We start from the raw sequence: 16154 nt of genomic DNA on the forward strand, positions 1-16154 counted from the left end.
TCTGCATATCTGAGGTTATTGATTTCTCCCAGCAATCTTGATTCCAGCTTGTGTTTCTTCCAGCTCAGTGTTTCTCATGATGTACACTGCATAGAAGTTAAATAAGCAGGGTGACAACATACAGCCTTGACGTACTCCTCTGCCTATTTGGAACCTGTCTGTTGTTCCATGTCCAGTTCTAACTGTTGCTTCCTGACCTGCATACAGGTTTCTCAAAAGACAGATCAGATGGTCTGGTATTGCCATCTCTTTCAGAATTTTCCACAGTTTATTGTGATCCACACAGTCAAAGGCTTTGGCATAGTCAATAAAGCAGAAATAGATGTTTTTCTGGAGCTCTCTTGCTTTTTCGATGATCCAGCAGATATTGGCAATTTGATCTCTGGTTCCTCTGCCTTTTCTAAAACCAGCTTGAACATCTGGAAGTTCACGGTTCACATATTGCTGAAGCCTGGCTTGGAGAATTTTGAGCATTACTTTACTAGCATCTATTAGAATGGCTAAAATTAAAACTACTTACCATACCAAATATTGTGAAGGATGTAGAGAAATTAGAACATCACAGACTACTAGTGGGAAGGTACAATAGTATAAAATTTAGGAGAAAGTTTGGCAATTTCTTATAAAGTCAAATATACACCTACCATATACTATAATGGGCTTCCCTGGTGGCTCAGACAGTAAAGAATCTGTCTGCAATGCAGGAGACTCCAGTTCGGTCCCTGGGTCCAGAGGATCCCCTAGGGAAGGGAATGGCAACCCAGTCCAGTATTCTTGCCTGGAGAATTCCACGGACAGAGGAGGGTGGCAGCTATAGTCCATGGGGTTGCAAAGAGTCAGACACAACCGAGCAATGAACACACATACATATACTATAATCATTCCATTCTTATTTATTTACCTAAGAGAAATAAAAGCATACGCCACACAAAGACTGTCCCACAAATGATTCATAGCAGCTTTATTTGTACTAACTAAAAATGGAAATGACACAAAGATCCATCAACAGATGATAAATAAACAAATGGTGATATACCAGTAGAAGAGAATGCTATTCGGCAATAAAAGGGGGTGAACTATTAAGACATGAGGCACATGAACAATTAAAATAATTATGCTGAGTGAAGAAAGCCAGGCCAAAAACAAGAGTATATAATGTATGAGACCATTTACGTAAAATTATAGAAAATGTAAATTAGTATAGTGACAGAAGTTGGATCAGTGGTTGCCTCGTGGTGAGGGTAGGGTAGGGTAGGAAGACAGAAGGAGGGATCGCAAAGGGCACAAAGAAGAAACTTTGGAGATTATGACTTTATTCCCCATCTTGGTTGTGGTGAAAGGTATGCGCATATTAAAACATCAAATTGTATACTTTAAATATATGCGATTTATTGTTTATCAATTGTATCTCAGTAAATATATTCAATAAATAAATGAAATTTAAATGTTTGTTGAAAATATCCAGCCATGTTGTCATTTGACAATAGTTGCTGAACCCTCTGTGCAGTGAGGCTATAAAAATAGGCATGAGATGTAATGTCTATACTCTAAAGTCTTTCAAAGTTGATGCAGAGTTCTAATTTTGAACTTGGGGAGTGGAGTTGTTTGTGGGACATAATTACATAGATTTAGGATCGAGAAGTCTAGAGCCAAGGACAGAGCTGTGAGCTAAAGATAAAGATACTGGACTTATCATTTGTACAGAGCCAATGATACAACTTACACGGAGGAGGTAATCTAGAAATATAGATTGAGGAGTGAAACGACCAAAAAAGGACACTAGGAGTACCAACATTTAAGAGGCAGGAAGAGGAAGATGCCCCAGTGTGAGGCTGGAAAGAGACCAACCCGGAGCTTGGATAAGAGCTCAGAGTGACAGCACAGGGAAGCAGTGCTCAGTCACTCAGTCGTGTCTGACTCTTTGTGACCCCACAAACTATAGTCAGCCAGGCTTCTCCGTCTGTGGAATACTCCAGGCAAGAATACTGGAATAGGTTGCCATTCCTTCTCCATGGTATCTTCTGGACCCAGGGATTGAAACTGCATCTCCTGAATTGGCAGGCAAATTCTTTATGTGTCCTCAAAGGAGGACAGTGTCAGATCATTCAAGGAGGTTAGGGAAGGTAAGGGGTGGACACTGTCAACTGAATTGGGCAAACTAGAAGTCTCTGGTGACCTTGGTAGGGAGATATTTCGTGTGTCATTGCAAAGGTGAATGCTCTAAGACACCAATGCTCTAATATTCTTGCCTTGTACTTTGGTTATTATAAAGCAGGCAGAAAAGAAGCAGTTGGGAAGTCATATCATCCCTTCTAAAGACGTTACAGCACACTGGAGCACTGAAAGAAAGACATCTGTGTGTCTAGACTACTAGCTTTTACTTCTCTACTTTGTCTTTTCCCCAGATAAACATACTCATACGCCTAATTTTGGTCAGAATTCATGGCAGTCATCACTTTATTATTCTTTTTCTCCTTCACTCAAGCCCCTAGGTCCCTTATTTCTTTCTATCTCCATCTCTCTCCTTCAAGCTGTTAGAAAGAGTGGTCCACATCCATCATTTCCACTTCCTCAGACTCCTTCCACCACTCACCATCTTCAGACATCCAGAAATTTGGTCCTGATATGATGGGGAGCAGGAAAAGGGTTGTACTGTCAGACTAGGGGTTGCCTAGAGAGTTTGGTAACCAGGCCGTGAGATGCTAAATGTGATTTGATTTTCCAGACAAAAACTACACTGAAATGTCTGAACTCTTCACAACCAATGCAGTTTACTCTTTAGTATAATGACCTACCTGTTCCCTTGTACTGAGACAGGACACATCTCTGCTCACAGCTGCAAGCACTTGACTGCTATGGGTAAACCATCTGTTCTTCCGCTTGTGGCTTTTGGCAAAAGGGGATGTCTGGTGGAAGCTTTTCGGATTTGGATTTAAGTAGCTCCCCAGTGGCTCAGACAGTGAAGAATCTGCCTGCAATGCAGAAGACCTGGGTTCGATTCCTGTGTCAGGAAGACCCCCTGGTGAAGGGAATGGCTACCCACTCCAGAATTCTTGCCTGGAGAATTCCATGGACAGAAGAGCCTGGTGGGCTACTGTCCACGAGATCGCAAAGAGTTGCACATGACTGAGCAATTAATACACATACAGCTCTCTTTCAGAGAAGTAGACTTTGAGTAGGGTTGTTAGTTTGGCTTTTATCTTATATCCTAGTCCTAGTCCTAGTGACTGTCTTTCCTCCTTCTTCCTCATCCTGTACTAGAATTCTAGGAATGAAATCCCCACTCTCTTCCTGTTCCTTAGTATTTATTTGTAAGTTGGCTATATCAGACAAGAATTTCGATTTGTACAGAAATACATCTGGTCTGGGGTGAGCAGATCCTCATTCTACTTGTACTGCATCGTCTTCCTCCCCTCTTCTCCTTATCCAATTAGGCATCATCTCTGTGATAAGCCCCTGGATCCAAGTCTTTCATTCCCAGTTTGGAAACAAGATTGCTGCATTCCAAAATTTCTCCTCTTTGTAGCTTCCTTGGTTCGGGGTCATTTCTGGTTATAAGTCGCCAGTCATAGGCTTCATCTTAGAAACTCTGTTTTCTTGACTTTCTCCTTCACCTGCCCTGTCAGACGCTCGTTCTCATCAATAGCATCTCCAGGTTCTATCCTGAGACTACTGATAAACAAGTTTGTTTATTTCCAGGGATTTGATGGAAGAAGCTTATGCTGGCTTAATGGAGCCAACTCTTAAATACAAAAATATATTAAAATAAACATAAATAAATAATGTTGTCAAACTGTTGGTAGCTTGAAATTGGCCATGGTAGGAGTATTTATAACATGGAAATTGGTAAATGCTACCAACTGGGGCCGTTTTTTGGAGAAGGCAATGGCACCCCACTCCAGTACTCTTGCCTGGGAAACCCCATGGACAGAGGAACCTGGTAGGCTGCCATCTATGGGGTCGCACAGAGTCGGACACGACTGACACGACTTAGCAGCAGCAGGGGCCATTTTTTGCCCTTAAAGGTGGTATACTATCACACCATTGCTTGTTTCTCCCCCATAATTGCCCCCTGAATAGTTGCACATGTACACACACACACTCAGTGGACAGCTCTGATGCCAGATCCTCATTGCTTCAGTCTACCTTAGCCTCCAGCTGCAGAGAAAACTTTCACACTCACCTACAACCAGTGATTTGATTTTTTTTTTCCTACTTTAAAACATTCACTTTAAACACATGGGAAATAGATGGGGAAACAGCGGAAACAGTGTCAGACTTGATTTTTTGGGGCTCCAAAATCACTGCAGATGGTGATTGCAGCCATGAAATTAAAAGACGCTTACTCCTTGAAAGGAAAGTTATGACCAACCTAGGTAGCATATTTAAAAGCAGAGACATTACTTTGTCAACAAAGGTCCGTCTAGTCAAGGCTATCGTTTTTCCAGTAGTCATGTATGGATGTGAGAGTTGGATGGTGATGAAAGCTGAACACTGAAGAATTGATGCTTTTGAACTGTGGCGTTAGAGAAGACTCTTGAGAGTCCCTTGGACTGCAAGGAGATCCAATCAATCCATCCTAAAGGAGATCAGTCCTGGGTGTTCATTGGAAGGACTGGTGTTGAAGCTGAAACTCCAATACTTTGGCCACCTGATGCGAAGAGCTGACTCATTGGAAAAGACCCTGATGCTGGGAAAGATTGGGGGCAGGAGGAGAAGGGGACGACAGAGGATGAGATGGTTGGATGGCATCACCGACTCGATGGACATGGGTTTGGGTGGACTCAGGGAGTTGGTGATGGACAGGGAGGCCTGGCACGCTGCAATTCATGGGGTCACAAAGAGTTGGACACGACTGAGAGACTGAACTGAACGGAATGGAATATATATATACATTTTTTTTTTTTTTAATACATTCTGGACCTTAACTAGACCTCTGCAAAACTACTGACCACGCTATTTGAGAAATATTAATGTAGCTAAAGCTGAAGCTCCAATAGTTTGGCCACCTGATGGGAAGAGCCGACTCAGTGGAAAAGACCCTGATTCTGGGAAAGATTGAAGGCAAAAGAAGAGGAGGGCTGCAGAGGATGAGATGGTTAGATAGCATCACCGACTCAATGGACATGAATTTGAGCAAACCCCAGGAGACAGAGGAAGATAGGTAAGCCTGGTGTGCTGCAGTGACAGAACAACATCAACAGTGTAGTACATCTGTGTCTTCAGAGTGCATTTAATCACGTGGAGGAATCATTCGTGCGGGGAGGGGGAACCTACTTACTATGATGTCTCAGTAGAAGGAACTCATGTATCAGTGCCATAGATGATTCATCACAGGATATTAACTTCTGTGAACTTCAGAGTGGAGGGAAGACCAGCTAATTATTACAGGTATTTCAGAAACCTTGGTGCAAGCCATGCAGTGATAAAACTGCATGAGCCAACCAAAACATCAAGTTGTTTGCTTCTGACAAGATTTTTATAAGATCATGCTGTTACTTTATATTGATCTAGAGCTCTGTCATGTATTTCTTTGATTAACAGCAATGAAAAACAAATTATTATTTATCACTGAAGTACTTTAGTCAATAAAATCATTCAAAACATGGAAGGTAAAAATAAAAAGGACATTGAATGGCTGGGGGCCACTAGACTGAATTTTTAAAGAGCATGCCACATTTTTATTTTAAAAAATCTAATGTTTAGTTGCTATAAACATGTAGAGGTTGCTAGTCAAGTGACTAGAAACATTGGCTCTGGAGACAGATGGGCTGGATTTACTCTGGAGCTTTGTCACTTATTATCTCTATCATTTGGGGGCAAGTTACTTAATTTCTCTGTGCCTCATTTTTCTCACCTGTAAAACGGAAATAAAAGCAACTACTTCACATGATTATTGTGAAACCAAAATGAAATAGCACATGAGGTGCTTAGAATAATAAATCAGAATTTAAAATATTTGCTCTCAAGTTCATTAATAACACTATTTCTGGGGTGTGCTTGGAGCTTACTACATGCTTCATATTCAGTCTCTTACTACTCTCTGAGGTAAAAATTAAGCCCATTTTATGAGTAAGGAAACGGACTCTCAGTGAAAAGATGTAACTGTTCCATGGTCTTGTGGCTAGTAAGTGAAAGAGCTTGGCTTGCGATATTTTAGGAGTTTTCATTTAAGAGATAGAAAGATGCAAAACTGAAGCCTGTATTAGAATCCAAGCCACCCTGATATTTAGTATTCTGTCAGGAAATGCTTCCTTCATAGTCAACCCAACCCTTGCATGCTGTGGCATAAACTCTTCTTGTTCTGTCTTCAGCAGAGACAGAAAAACTCATCAACATCCCTGTGTTTCCACTTGAAGACTGTTACTAAGTTGCCCTTCTGACTTGTATTCTCTTGGTTTTAAAAACACACAACTCCCATAGGCCTTCCTCATGAACTCTATTTACTAACCATTGAATAATTTCTACAGGAGCATTTCTGCTTTATCTAACTGTAATTTTTAAGTTAGACTTTAAAGTTCATTATGAATGTAAGCCAGGTGCACTATCCTTTGGCTGAACTTGCTTTGCTTTTGAAGCAACTGCATGTAAGGGCTCCTGTTTTGGACTTCCTTACTCCACCACCCCATCTAGAAGGTTCTGTCCACAATATGCCACAATATACTTAGTAAGGATTTTTAAGTTTTTTTAAGTTTTCGTGTCACTTTGTTTCACAGGGCTGAGTCTGGAGGTACATACATTTAGTTGTGCGATCAGGAAGACAAATGGCAGTGTGGACTGGCCCTCTTCACAAGACAGACGTTGCTCTTCATTCAGTTACCTTGTCTGAGTCAGGCACTGTGCTAGACCCAGGAACAAAAGACATGGTCCCTCCTCACAGCCAGTGTTTATCTCTCACCAGGGAGATAAATGCCCAATTACCGAATTATTACATTAGAGAAATGCCCTGGAATCAATAGGAACCCCGGGAAAGGGGCAGGAAGACCGCTTGGAACACAGAGGTAGGGAGCTCTGATTAAAAACAAAAAAAAAATCCTGGGTAAACAGTCAGAGAGCCAGGTTCTGACCCCACTTCTACTGTTAACTTCGTTATGCCATCAGTTGTGGTTGAATTCTCCCTGCTGTTGTGCCCTACAAAAATTTTTAAAAAAAGAGAAAGAAAAAAAGAAAAAAGATATGTTGGGGTCCTAACCCTCAGGACCTCAGAATGTCATCTCATTTGGAGGTGGGGTCTTTAATATGAAGTCATTGTACATGATAAGTCGCTTCAGTTGTGCCCAACTCTTTGTGATCGTGTGGACTGTAGCCTGCCAGGCTTCTCTGTCCATGGGAGTCTCTGGGCAAGAATACTGGAGTGGGTTGCCAGGCCCTCCTCCAGGGGATCTTCCTGACCTGGGGATAGAACCCACATCTCTTATGTCTCCTGTGTTACAGGCAGATTCTTTACCACTGAGCCACCATGGAAGCCCATGAAGTCATCAGGGTGAGCCCTAATCCAATACGGTTGGTGTCTTTATAAAAAGGGGAAATTTGTACATGAAGACTGATGCACGTAGAGGGGACATGATGTGAAGAGACACAGGGAAAAGTCAGCCATCTATAAGCCAAGCAGAAAAGCCTGAAACAGATCCTTCCCTCACAGCCCTCAGAGAAATCAAAGCTGTTAACATCAGGCTTTCAGACTGTCAGACTCCAGAACTCTTGAGACAATAAATTCCTGTTGTAAGCCACAGCGCCCCCGCCCGCCCCCCCTCAATCTCTGGTGCTTTGTTATGGCAGTCCTAGCAAACTAAAACAGCATTTCCCTATCACCAGCATATGCCATGTCTCAGGCTCCACAGCAGGCAAGGCCAGTCCCACGTGTGGGAAGGGCAAAGGCACTCAGAGTACAATCAACCAGAAAAACGCCCGAATCTGCCTTTGGTTCATTCCTATGGTGGGCTTTTGTTTATAAGGCAAAAAGTAATAGTCAATAATATGGGGGGCTTTTGGAGTACAAGCTATACCCAAGAGATAAAACTTTCTGTTAAGTAACACACCAACATGGCTTTACTTAAACAGTCAATAAACATACATGACGTTCCATCTCACTGGAATCAGACTTGTGACAAAACTACTCTTGGTCAACAGAAATTGCTAATACACATCAGAGAACGAATGAAAGGCATCCTGAGTGAGTGACAACCTACACATCTATAACACATACCGGGGCCATTTGTCTTCCTGTTGGCACAACTAAGGTTGGATGAACCTTGAATTATCTTCCTAGAATACACAGTGACATGGAAACTTTAAAGTCAAATAAATAAATAAGAAACCTTTCTATTAGGTACAGATTCATTTCAGCTTCTGAGAAGGTTTTTAACCTAAACAAAATCTGGAGCAATGAAAAGATAATGTAATATTTAGTGCCTGTATAGACTAAGAAAGTTCAGCCAAGGGACATTACTTGGTTTTTGTGTTTCCAACATGTTTTGCCGTTAGGCCAGCAAGGTTATCCTTTCTCTTCTCATCCTAAGTGTTCCTCTTTCCTGGAAAATTTCCAAGCAGAACCCTGGTTCCAGGTTGTAACAACTCGGTCTGCTGCCACTGGAACTCCAAGGGAGTGACTCATGCCTGTGGATTTGCCTCAGCAAGTCTTCAGCAAGTCTTTGTTCTTATGCCTGCCCACCCCTCAACCTCTCAGCGTTGGCCAGGATCCACAACGGGCTTCTTTTTCAGTCTCTCTTGACTTCTGTTCTTTCACTTTTTAAAGACATTGTAATTATAAAATTGATATACAAAGGGAAAAAGAGAAGTGTACAAAGTTAAAAATGTTTTAATATAAGGGTTACCAAAGTCAACAGGGCGCGTATCCTTCAAGATAAGTAGACTTCCGCCCTCCTTTCCCTTTTTTTAGAGCACATATTGTACATATTGTTCTGACTTGCTCTTATCACTCAAAAATATGTCATGAACACTATTCCGTGTCAACACATGCATAGCTCCCTGATTTTTAAACAGTTATTTATTATTCCACAGTGCATATACATTCAATTTTTCTAACCATTCCTCTATTCATAAGTGTTGAAGTGCAGTCTGATTTTTTTCTCTTACAAATAATTGTAACAGACATACATGTAAGTACACTCTTGCACACATAAGTATTTCTGTAGGATAGCTTACTTGTACTGGAAATGCATGGTCAAAGTATATATGCGTTTTTAGCATTTACAGATACTGCAAACTGCTTTCCAGAAATGTTCATACTACATCATCAATTCATACTACAGTCAGTCGAATATGAAGGTTGTATTTTTAATGTGCACTCACAAACATCTTATATTAAAACATTTCCTTGCCAGTGTAATAAGTAAAAAATGCTGTCTTGTTGTAATTTACACTCTGATCATTGATGAGGTTGAATATGTTTCCGTATGTTCATTAGCACACATTCCTCCTTCTGAAAAATTACTTCTTCATGTCCTGTGTTTGTTTTATTTTGCTGCTTCTCTTTTTCATATTGATTTCTAGAAGCTATTTGGTATTTTGCATATTAATCTTTCCTATTGTGAATATATGTTGCATTTATTTTTCTCTCTTTAAGTAATACTGTTTATGGTACCTGTCACTGTATAAAAATGTTTGGATTGTTTATTCTGTACTCAAATCTGTTTAATTTTTTCTGTTATAATTTCTGGGGTTTTATCATGATATTTCTTACTAGTTTTACAAAGATAACTGGTATTGTTAAAGAATTTCCTACATTTTCTTTTAGTCTTTTATAATTTTCTTTGTTTATTAATCCATCCAGAATTTTTTTTGCAATCTGGGATAAGACAGCATATTAATTATGCTTAACTCATCAGAAGTTTGCTTTTTTAACTCAGATGACATTTCAATGTGTGTGTTCAGCAAGTAAATACCATAGAGGAACTCAGAGACTCAGGATCCCTCCATCCTGTGTTTCTACCCTCCACTAGGTAAGAAGTCAGCAAATAATCACCCAGAGGAAATGTGGACCCGCTGCCTGTTTTTTTATATAAAGTTTTATTGGAACACAACCATGTCCATTTGTTTACATAATTCTTATGACTATTTTCCTGTAAAACAGCAGATAGTTATGACCGAAAACTCATGACCCACGAAGCCTAAAATATTTACCATATGGCCCTTTACAGAAAAAGTTTGCTGACTCCTGCTCTAGAATCCTTAGTTTCTATGTGGCAGATGGAGATGAGAGATCATGCAGGTTTTCCACAGTGGAGACTGGAGGTGGAGCACAAAACTTTCATCTACATTCCACTCAGCAGAATTCGGTCCTATGGCCTCACTTCACTACACAGGAGGCTGAAAAATGTGAATTAGTTGTGCACCGGGAGGAAAGAGTTGTAGAATTATTAGCCATTCTCTGCTTCGATGTGCCCTGCAATTATTTATATCTTTTTTCCTCCCTACTTTTAATCAGAATGGGCTAGATTATACTGCAGAGACAAACAACCCCTAGATTTCAGTGACTTTATTTCTCACTCATGCTCAGGTCCAGCAAGGGATGGTAGGCAGGTATGGCATTGCTCATGATCATCATTCACTGCAGTCCAATAGAGCAGCCACCACAAGCACCTTGTTGGCTAGGTGCTGCAGGGAAAAACAGAACAGAGTCATACCTGCACTAGCTCTTAACTTCTGCCCAGAACTGATACTCATCACTTCCATCCACTTTTCACTGGCTAAAGCAAGTCCCAGAGCTACTCTCTACATTAGTAGGCTTTTGTTATTGTTCAGTCGCTAAGTCGTGTCCAGCTCTTTGCAACCCCATGGAGCCAGGCTTCCCTGTCCTCCACTATGTCCCAGGGTTTGCTCAAATTCATGTCCATTGAGTCAGTGATGCTATTTAACCATCTCATCTTCTGCTGTCCCTCTCTCCTTTTTCCCTCAATCATTCCCCGTATCAGGGTCTTTTCCAATGAGTCAGCTCTTGGCATCAGGTGGCTGAAGTATGGGAGCTTCAGCTTCAGCAACAGTCCTTCCAATAAATTTTCAGGGTTGATTTCCTTTAGAATTGACTGGTTTGATCTCTTTGCAGTCCAAGGGATTCTTTAGTAGGCTGCAGACAGGCAATCCTCCCATATGCTTTGAAGGAAGTAGAGCTGGAATATTTGTAAACAGTTCTAATGAACACCACACTCACACACACAGAGCACATTTATCTCCTCACCAAACGACATCTGCCGGATACCACCCAGTGCCTGCACCTAGCCAAAGTCAAGGCTCTCTAGATGAAAGGCTTTCCAGTAGGTCTGAATAGCACTCTGCAGCCCAGTGCTCAGTGGTCTGGAGCCTAGCAACTAAAGTCACTCTGTCCTCGCACTTATTTGGATATCCAAATCCTAAAGACAGCTGACCACGCCCTGAAACAGGCTTCTGGGATCTGAGTTGTGTCCATGTCTGTATGGCCATGCCTAGAGAATCAGGACAATCTAGAAGCTGGAAAATAAGAACTATGGCATTTTGCTGAAATCTTGCAAGGAAAAGGTCAGCCTCCTTGCAGGATACATATTGCTCTCCCATGTTTATAATTAACCACATCAGATAAAGGGGGTAAGTGACTATATGGAGGGAAGCAGTAGATACAGATGAAAAATAACTGTGTGAAAATAGTGTACAAACTACTATACTTTGTTCATCTTTCAGAAAATGTTTACTCTTATGATTCTATTTGTTTGCTTCTTAAGGAAAGACTTTCACTTTTCTATTTAGCTTAGAAAATAGTAAAATGAGATTCATGGGTTATAATCACAGAATCATTTTGAACAAGTCATGCTAGCTTTAAACATATTACTTTCTGATTAAACTTTCAAATAATGTAATTGTTCAAGTAAATTCTCAATATCTGGTGCCAACACCAATACATGTCTTTTTCATATTCTACTTCTTTGAATGTTTCTATCTCCATGAAATTATAGGAATGTTAACTCATGTTTTAAAAATCATTTATGCTTAACTCATCAAAATACTGCTTTGTTAGTTATTTGATGTCCAATAAATTTTTACATATTTTTCAATAATCAATTTGAATGCTTATTGAGTAAACCCTCCCTCTCAGAAACAGTTTTCACTTTTCTTTCCCCCAGAGTAAATTAATCTGAGCACCAAAATGTTGAAGTTTTATTTGAAACTCACTGTGTGTAAACTTTTAAATATTTATTATTTATCTACTTTGGCTGTGTTGGTTCTTCGTTGTGGCTTGCAGGATCACCATTACACACGTGGACTTCTTAGTTACAGCATGCATGCAGGATCTAGTTCCCTGACCAGGGATTGAACCAGGGACCCCTGTACTGGGGGCATGGAGTCTTACCACTGGACCACCAGGGAAGTCCTTGTATAAACTTTTAAAAGTCTGACTTCTTTTGCTAGGTCCCTTAAGTGACTAATGAAAGTTGTAATAATTTTCTTTTACTTTATAATTGTCTCTTGATTGACTAGGCCTCCACTCCCAGTAGAGAATTATTTTAGTCTAATTTGTGTTACAGTGGCTATACTATACACCCATTCTCCATTTATTTAATTTTCATCAAATTCAATGCTTTAATATTTTCACCCTCCATACACATACCAGTTACCTATTTTGCCCGGAAAAAAAATCCCATGGACAGAGAAGCCTGGTGGGCTATAGTTGCTGCTGCTGCTGCTGCTGCTAAGTCGCTTCAGTCGTGTCCGACTCTGTGCGACCCCATAGACGGCAGCCCACCAGGCTCCGCCGTCCCTGGGATTCTCCAGGCAAGAATACTGGAGTGGGTTGCCATTTCCTTCTCCAGTGCATGAAAGGGAAAAGTGAAAGTGAAGTCGCTCGTGTCGGACTCTTAGCGACCCCATGGACCGTAGCCTACCAGGCTCCTCCGTCCATGGGATTTTCCAAGCAAGAGTACTGGAGTGGGGTGCCATTGCCTTCTCCAGGGCTATAGTTGACTGGGTTGCAAAAAGTCAGACTCCACTGAGTGGCTAAGCAAGCAGCTACCTACTTACTGAGAAATAGCCCTTAAAGGTAAAAGGCCATGTACAGGCCTCTGAAAACCCTTTCTTCCCTCTGGTCATATCCAGGTAGTGAAGGCTTTCTTCTTTCAGACTTTTAAACAAATTGGCTTTGGAGTCCCAGGAGGTAATGAAGTAGAAGAATGGAATGAAAGGACTGAGTTCAATGTTATTTCCAAAGCCCTTCCTAGGAAAACAATAATTGATTACTCATTTTGAAATTCTAATTATGAGGAGAAACTTCTCAAAACTTAAGTGAATTATTTTGCCAGAGGACCTGAAAAATGCATCAAATTCCAAGTCAAATTGTTACAAGTTACCTTTCCATCTAAATTCGATAAGCAGTATGAAGTTTACCTTTTATATTTGCATGTAATACAGCTTCTAGAAGCAAGCTTTCTTTTCAGTAGCATCGGTGAGGCCGGCCAGACTGTGTAGGTTCAAATCCTCCCTCTATCATTTCTCCTCTCCTTGCCTCAGTTTATCTATAAAAAAAAAAGTTCAAAAATACTATCTATCTGACTGGGCTGTTTAAAGGAGTAATTGAGCTAATACTTACAAAGCTTTTACAATTTTTTTTTAATTATATGATCCATACTCCCATCCAGGATAACAAGAACCACCCACCACAAGTTGCATGAGAATTTAAGTTCCTCCACTTTCGGCTCCTTTATCCCTTATTAGAACAGTGCTTTGTCAACATGAACACACTATGTTAGCAGATTGGAGCTTTGCCAGAAAGGTGTTTGTATCTAATTTCAAATTATGAATTCCTGAACATTGGATGATGTATCATGCTGCTGTACACTCGGGGGCCCCTTCGAGTGTGAGGCGTGAGAGTGGGAAGTAACTCTGGCCTGTGTATTTCTAAGGGGCTTTGACATCCAAGGAGCCGCTGAGAAAGTTATTGGTATTGAGAAAAAGGGAGGCTAAGTCACCCTGAAAAAAAAAACAAAACTGAATTGGAGAGCTGCCTGCATTTCACTCTGCTGTCTCTGGAAGAGGTGTGTTATCTAAAGTGCTTCCATCATGAGTAATGATGGAGAAACTGCCTTTACTCTCCAACTACTGTACTTTCAGGCAGAAATCCATGGTCTGGTGCCCACGGCGTCTATATGGAACTTGGTTATCACACACGTTTAGAGCAACGAGTACCCAGAGCGAAAGGCAGCGAAAGGGAGGGGCCGGGACACTTCGGGTGAGCAGCCTTTCTAAGGTCAGACCCAACCCAACCCCCCCTACTTTTTCCGTGGCTGGTTCTTCTGGTCATTTCGGAAATCGGCTACCTTTGTTTACATGTTGAGCTTGGCTCAGCACTAGAAAGCCTTAATGCTTTCTAAAAAAGAGAAGTCTCTTGCGTTTATAGACAGTGCTGGGGGAGCAAAGTTCCTTCTCCTGGGCAGGGGAGGGTGCCTCTCCTGCAACACGTGCGGGTGGTGGCAACATCTCTGAATCGCACCGAGGCAGCTTAAGTGAGGCAGAGGTTCGGGGGGAGGCGAGGAGGGTGGTGTGGGGCAAGCAAGCAAAGTGCGGAAGCTGTATGGGGATTCTTCTAGAAAGTGGGGTGGGAAAGGAGCTAGGGAGGGCGTGTGGAGGGAAGGGATCTGTGTCAGAACGTGCGTGTGAGCGGATACAAAACCCGAGAGAGGCGTGAGCAGCGCTGTGTGTGCGAGCGGGAGCGAGGGGCGCCGGCTCTGGGTGTGTGCGCCTGGGTGAGTGACACCGAGGGGCGGGCTGGCCGGCCGGCTGGCGGGCGGGAGCAGCCTGCGAGGGGCGGGAGTGTCCCTGCGTGGAGCGGGCCGACCCGGAGTTGTGTCAGTGAAGGAATCTAGCCCGGGGGCCGAGCCGGCTGCGCCCTCCGCCGCGAGCGCCGGCAGCGCGGGGCGAGCTCCGGACGGCGCGCGGCCCAGGCAGCGGCTCCTGCTCGGCCCGACCTCCGCGCCGCAGGGGCCGCCACCGCCGCCGCGCCTCCCCGCGGCAACCGCGCCCCCGATCCCCGTCCCCGGTGCGGGACGGAGCGGCCGGCGCTCGGCACAGAGGTAAGCCCGGGATCTCCGGCCGTCGCCGCCTCCCGGGACCCACTCCCCGCCCGCCCACCGGGCTCGGGCCGGGATGCGGCGGGGCCTGCGCAGCTGGGACGGTGGCTGAGCCCGGGCCGCGCGATCCGCAGCCTGAGTCGCCCAGCCCCCGCCGCCTCCCGGGGCGCTGGGTGTGGCCCCCGCTCGGCGCCGACGCGGGCTGGCCGCGCGGACCGGACGCGGAGGTCGCCGTCCTGCCTTTCTCGGGCCGGCACTGGCGAGCGAGCCGGCGGGCGGGAGGAGGCGCTGGGTGCGGCGCACATTCGCGCGCCCAGGGCGAGCGTGTGGCGGCGGCGCTCCGACGTGGACCCGCCCGCCCCGGATCTGAATCGGCCGCGGTCCCTCGCCTGCCCTCCCCCACGCGAGCGCCCCCTTCCACCCGCAGGGCGGACGGAGACCGATCCCCTCCCGCCGCCGCGCTCCTGCTCCGAGCCGCCTCTGCTGGCAGCATCCCGCCCTCGATCGCCGTCCGGCCTGGGGGCAGCCAGTCCAAGGAAACCCGCGCCCCTCGGCGCCCGGTGGGAGCCGGCAAACTCGCCGTGGTGGTCCGCAGGGTGACGGGAGCCGATGCCTGGAGACTTGGTCGCGGGACTAAGCGTTCGCGTCGCCGCGACTGGGCGGGCGGACCCGGAGTCGGCCGACGGTGGCCAGAGCTCGAGACAGCCGTGGTTCAGGAGATGCGAGAGGGTCTTCCCGCTCTATGCCCACTCCCGACTTTTCCGTGCCTCGGAAGATCGGCCCCGCTCGCTCGCACTCTGTTTGGTGATTAATACTTACTGCAGACGTGGGAGATGAAGTGTTGAGACTTTTACCTGGACAGGGATGCGACTGAAACCTCCTATCTTGTCAACTTGAGGTTTCCACCTCTTAGGGTGTTGGTGTGTGTGTTTGTGAACTTCCTGAGCTTTTGATTCCCAGTAGTCCGGGTTTTAGCAAATGCCAAGATTTTGGAGCCCTGACATTGTAAAGATTCTTTCTGTGCAGCATTTTCCTTTGGGTGAGTTACAAATTACAAAATCTGTAGCTTGAGAACTAGGGAAAAACCTTGAACTTCAAACACAA

The 16154-nt window shown here is 44.0% G+C and overlaps 1 protein-coding gene and 1 long non-coding RNA gene across 12 annotated transcripts in view; one reads left to right on the top strand and one right to left on the bottom strand.

Moving 5' to 3' along the window:
• Positions 1-8802: 8802 nt before the first annotated feature.
• On the bottom strand, positions 8803-15727 carry LOC145542623 (uncharacterized). The gene is made up of 3 exons (XR_014079979.1): positions 15631-15727; positions 13372-13499; positions 8803-11129 (listed from the first exon to the last, which is right to left on the bottom strand). It is a non-coding gene; the product is annotated as an uncharacterized LOC145542623 (long non-coding RNA).
• The window catches only part of SPATS2L (spermatogenesis associated serine rich 2 like), a 182970-nt gene continuing 180691 nt past the window's right edge, over positions 13876-16154 (top strand). For 4 of the 11 annotated variants that reach the window (XM_081581804.1, XM_081581811.1, XM_081581803.1 and 1 more), the window contains exon 1: positions 14811-15053. Coding sequence is in view for 2 of the 11 variants with exons in the window: in XM_081581802.1 (XP_081437928.1) it covers positions 16029-16089 (61 nt within the window). In the remaining 9 variants the exon portion in view is untranslated. Of the gene's footprint in view, positions 14213-14673; positions 14727-14810; positions 15054-15311; positions 16090-16154 lie in introns of those variants that run through there. The other 7 variants (XM_081581813.1, XM_081581805.1, XM_081581809.1 and 4 more) reach the window with 4 other exon arrangements.

The sequence above is a fragment of the Giraffa tippelskirchi genome, chromosome 3 (assembly GCF_054371585.1).
Source record: "Giraffa tippelskirchi isolate mGirTip1 chromosome 3, T2T-mGirTip1v1.2.pri, whole genome shotgun sequence".
Taxonomy (NCBI): domain Eukaryota; kingdom Metazoa; phylum Chordata; class Mammalia; order Artiodactyla; family Giraffidae; genus Giraffa; species Giraffa tippelskirchi.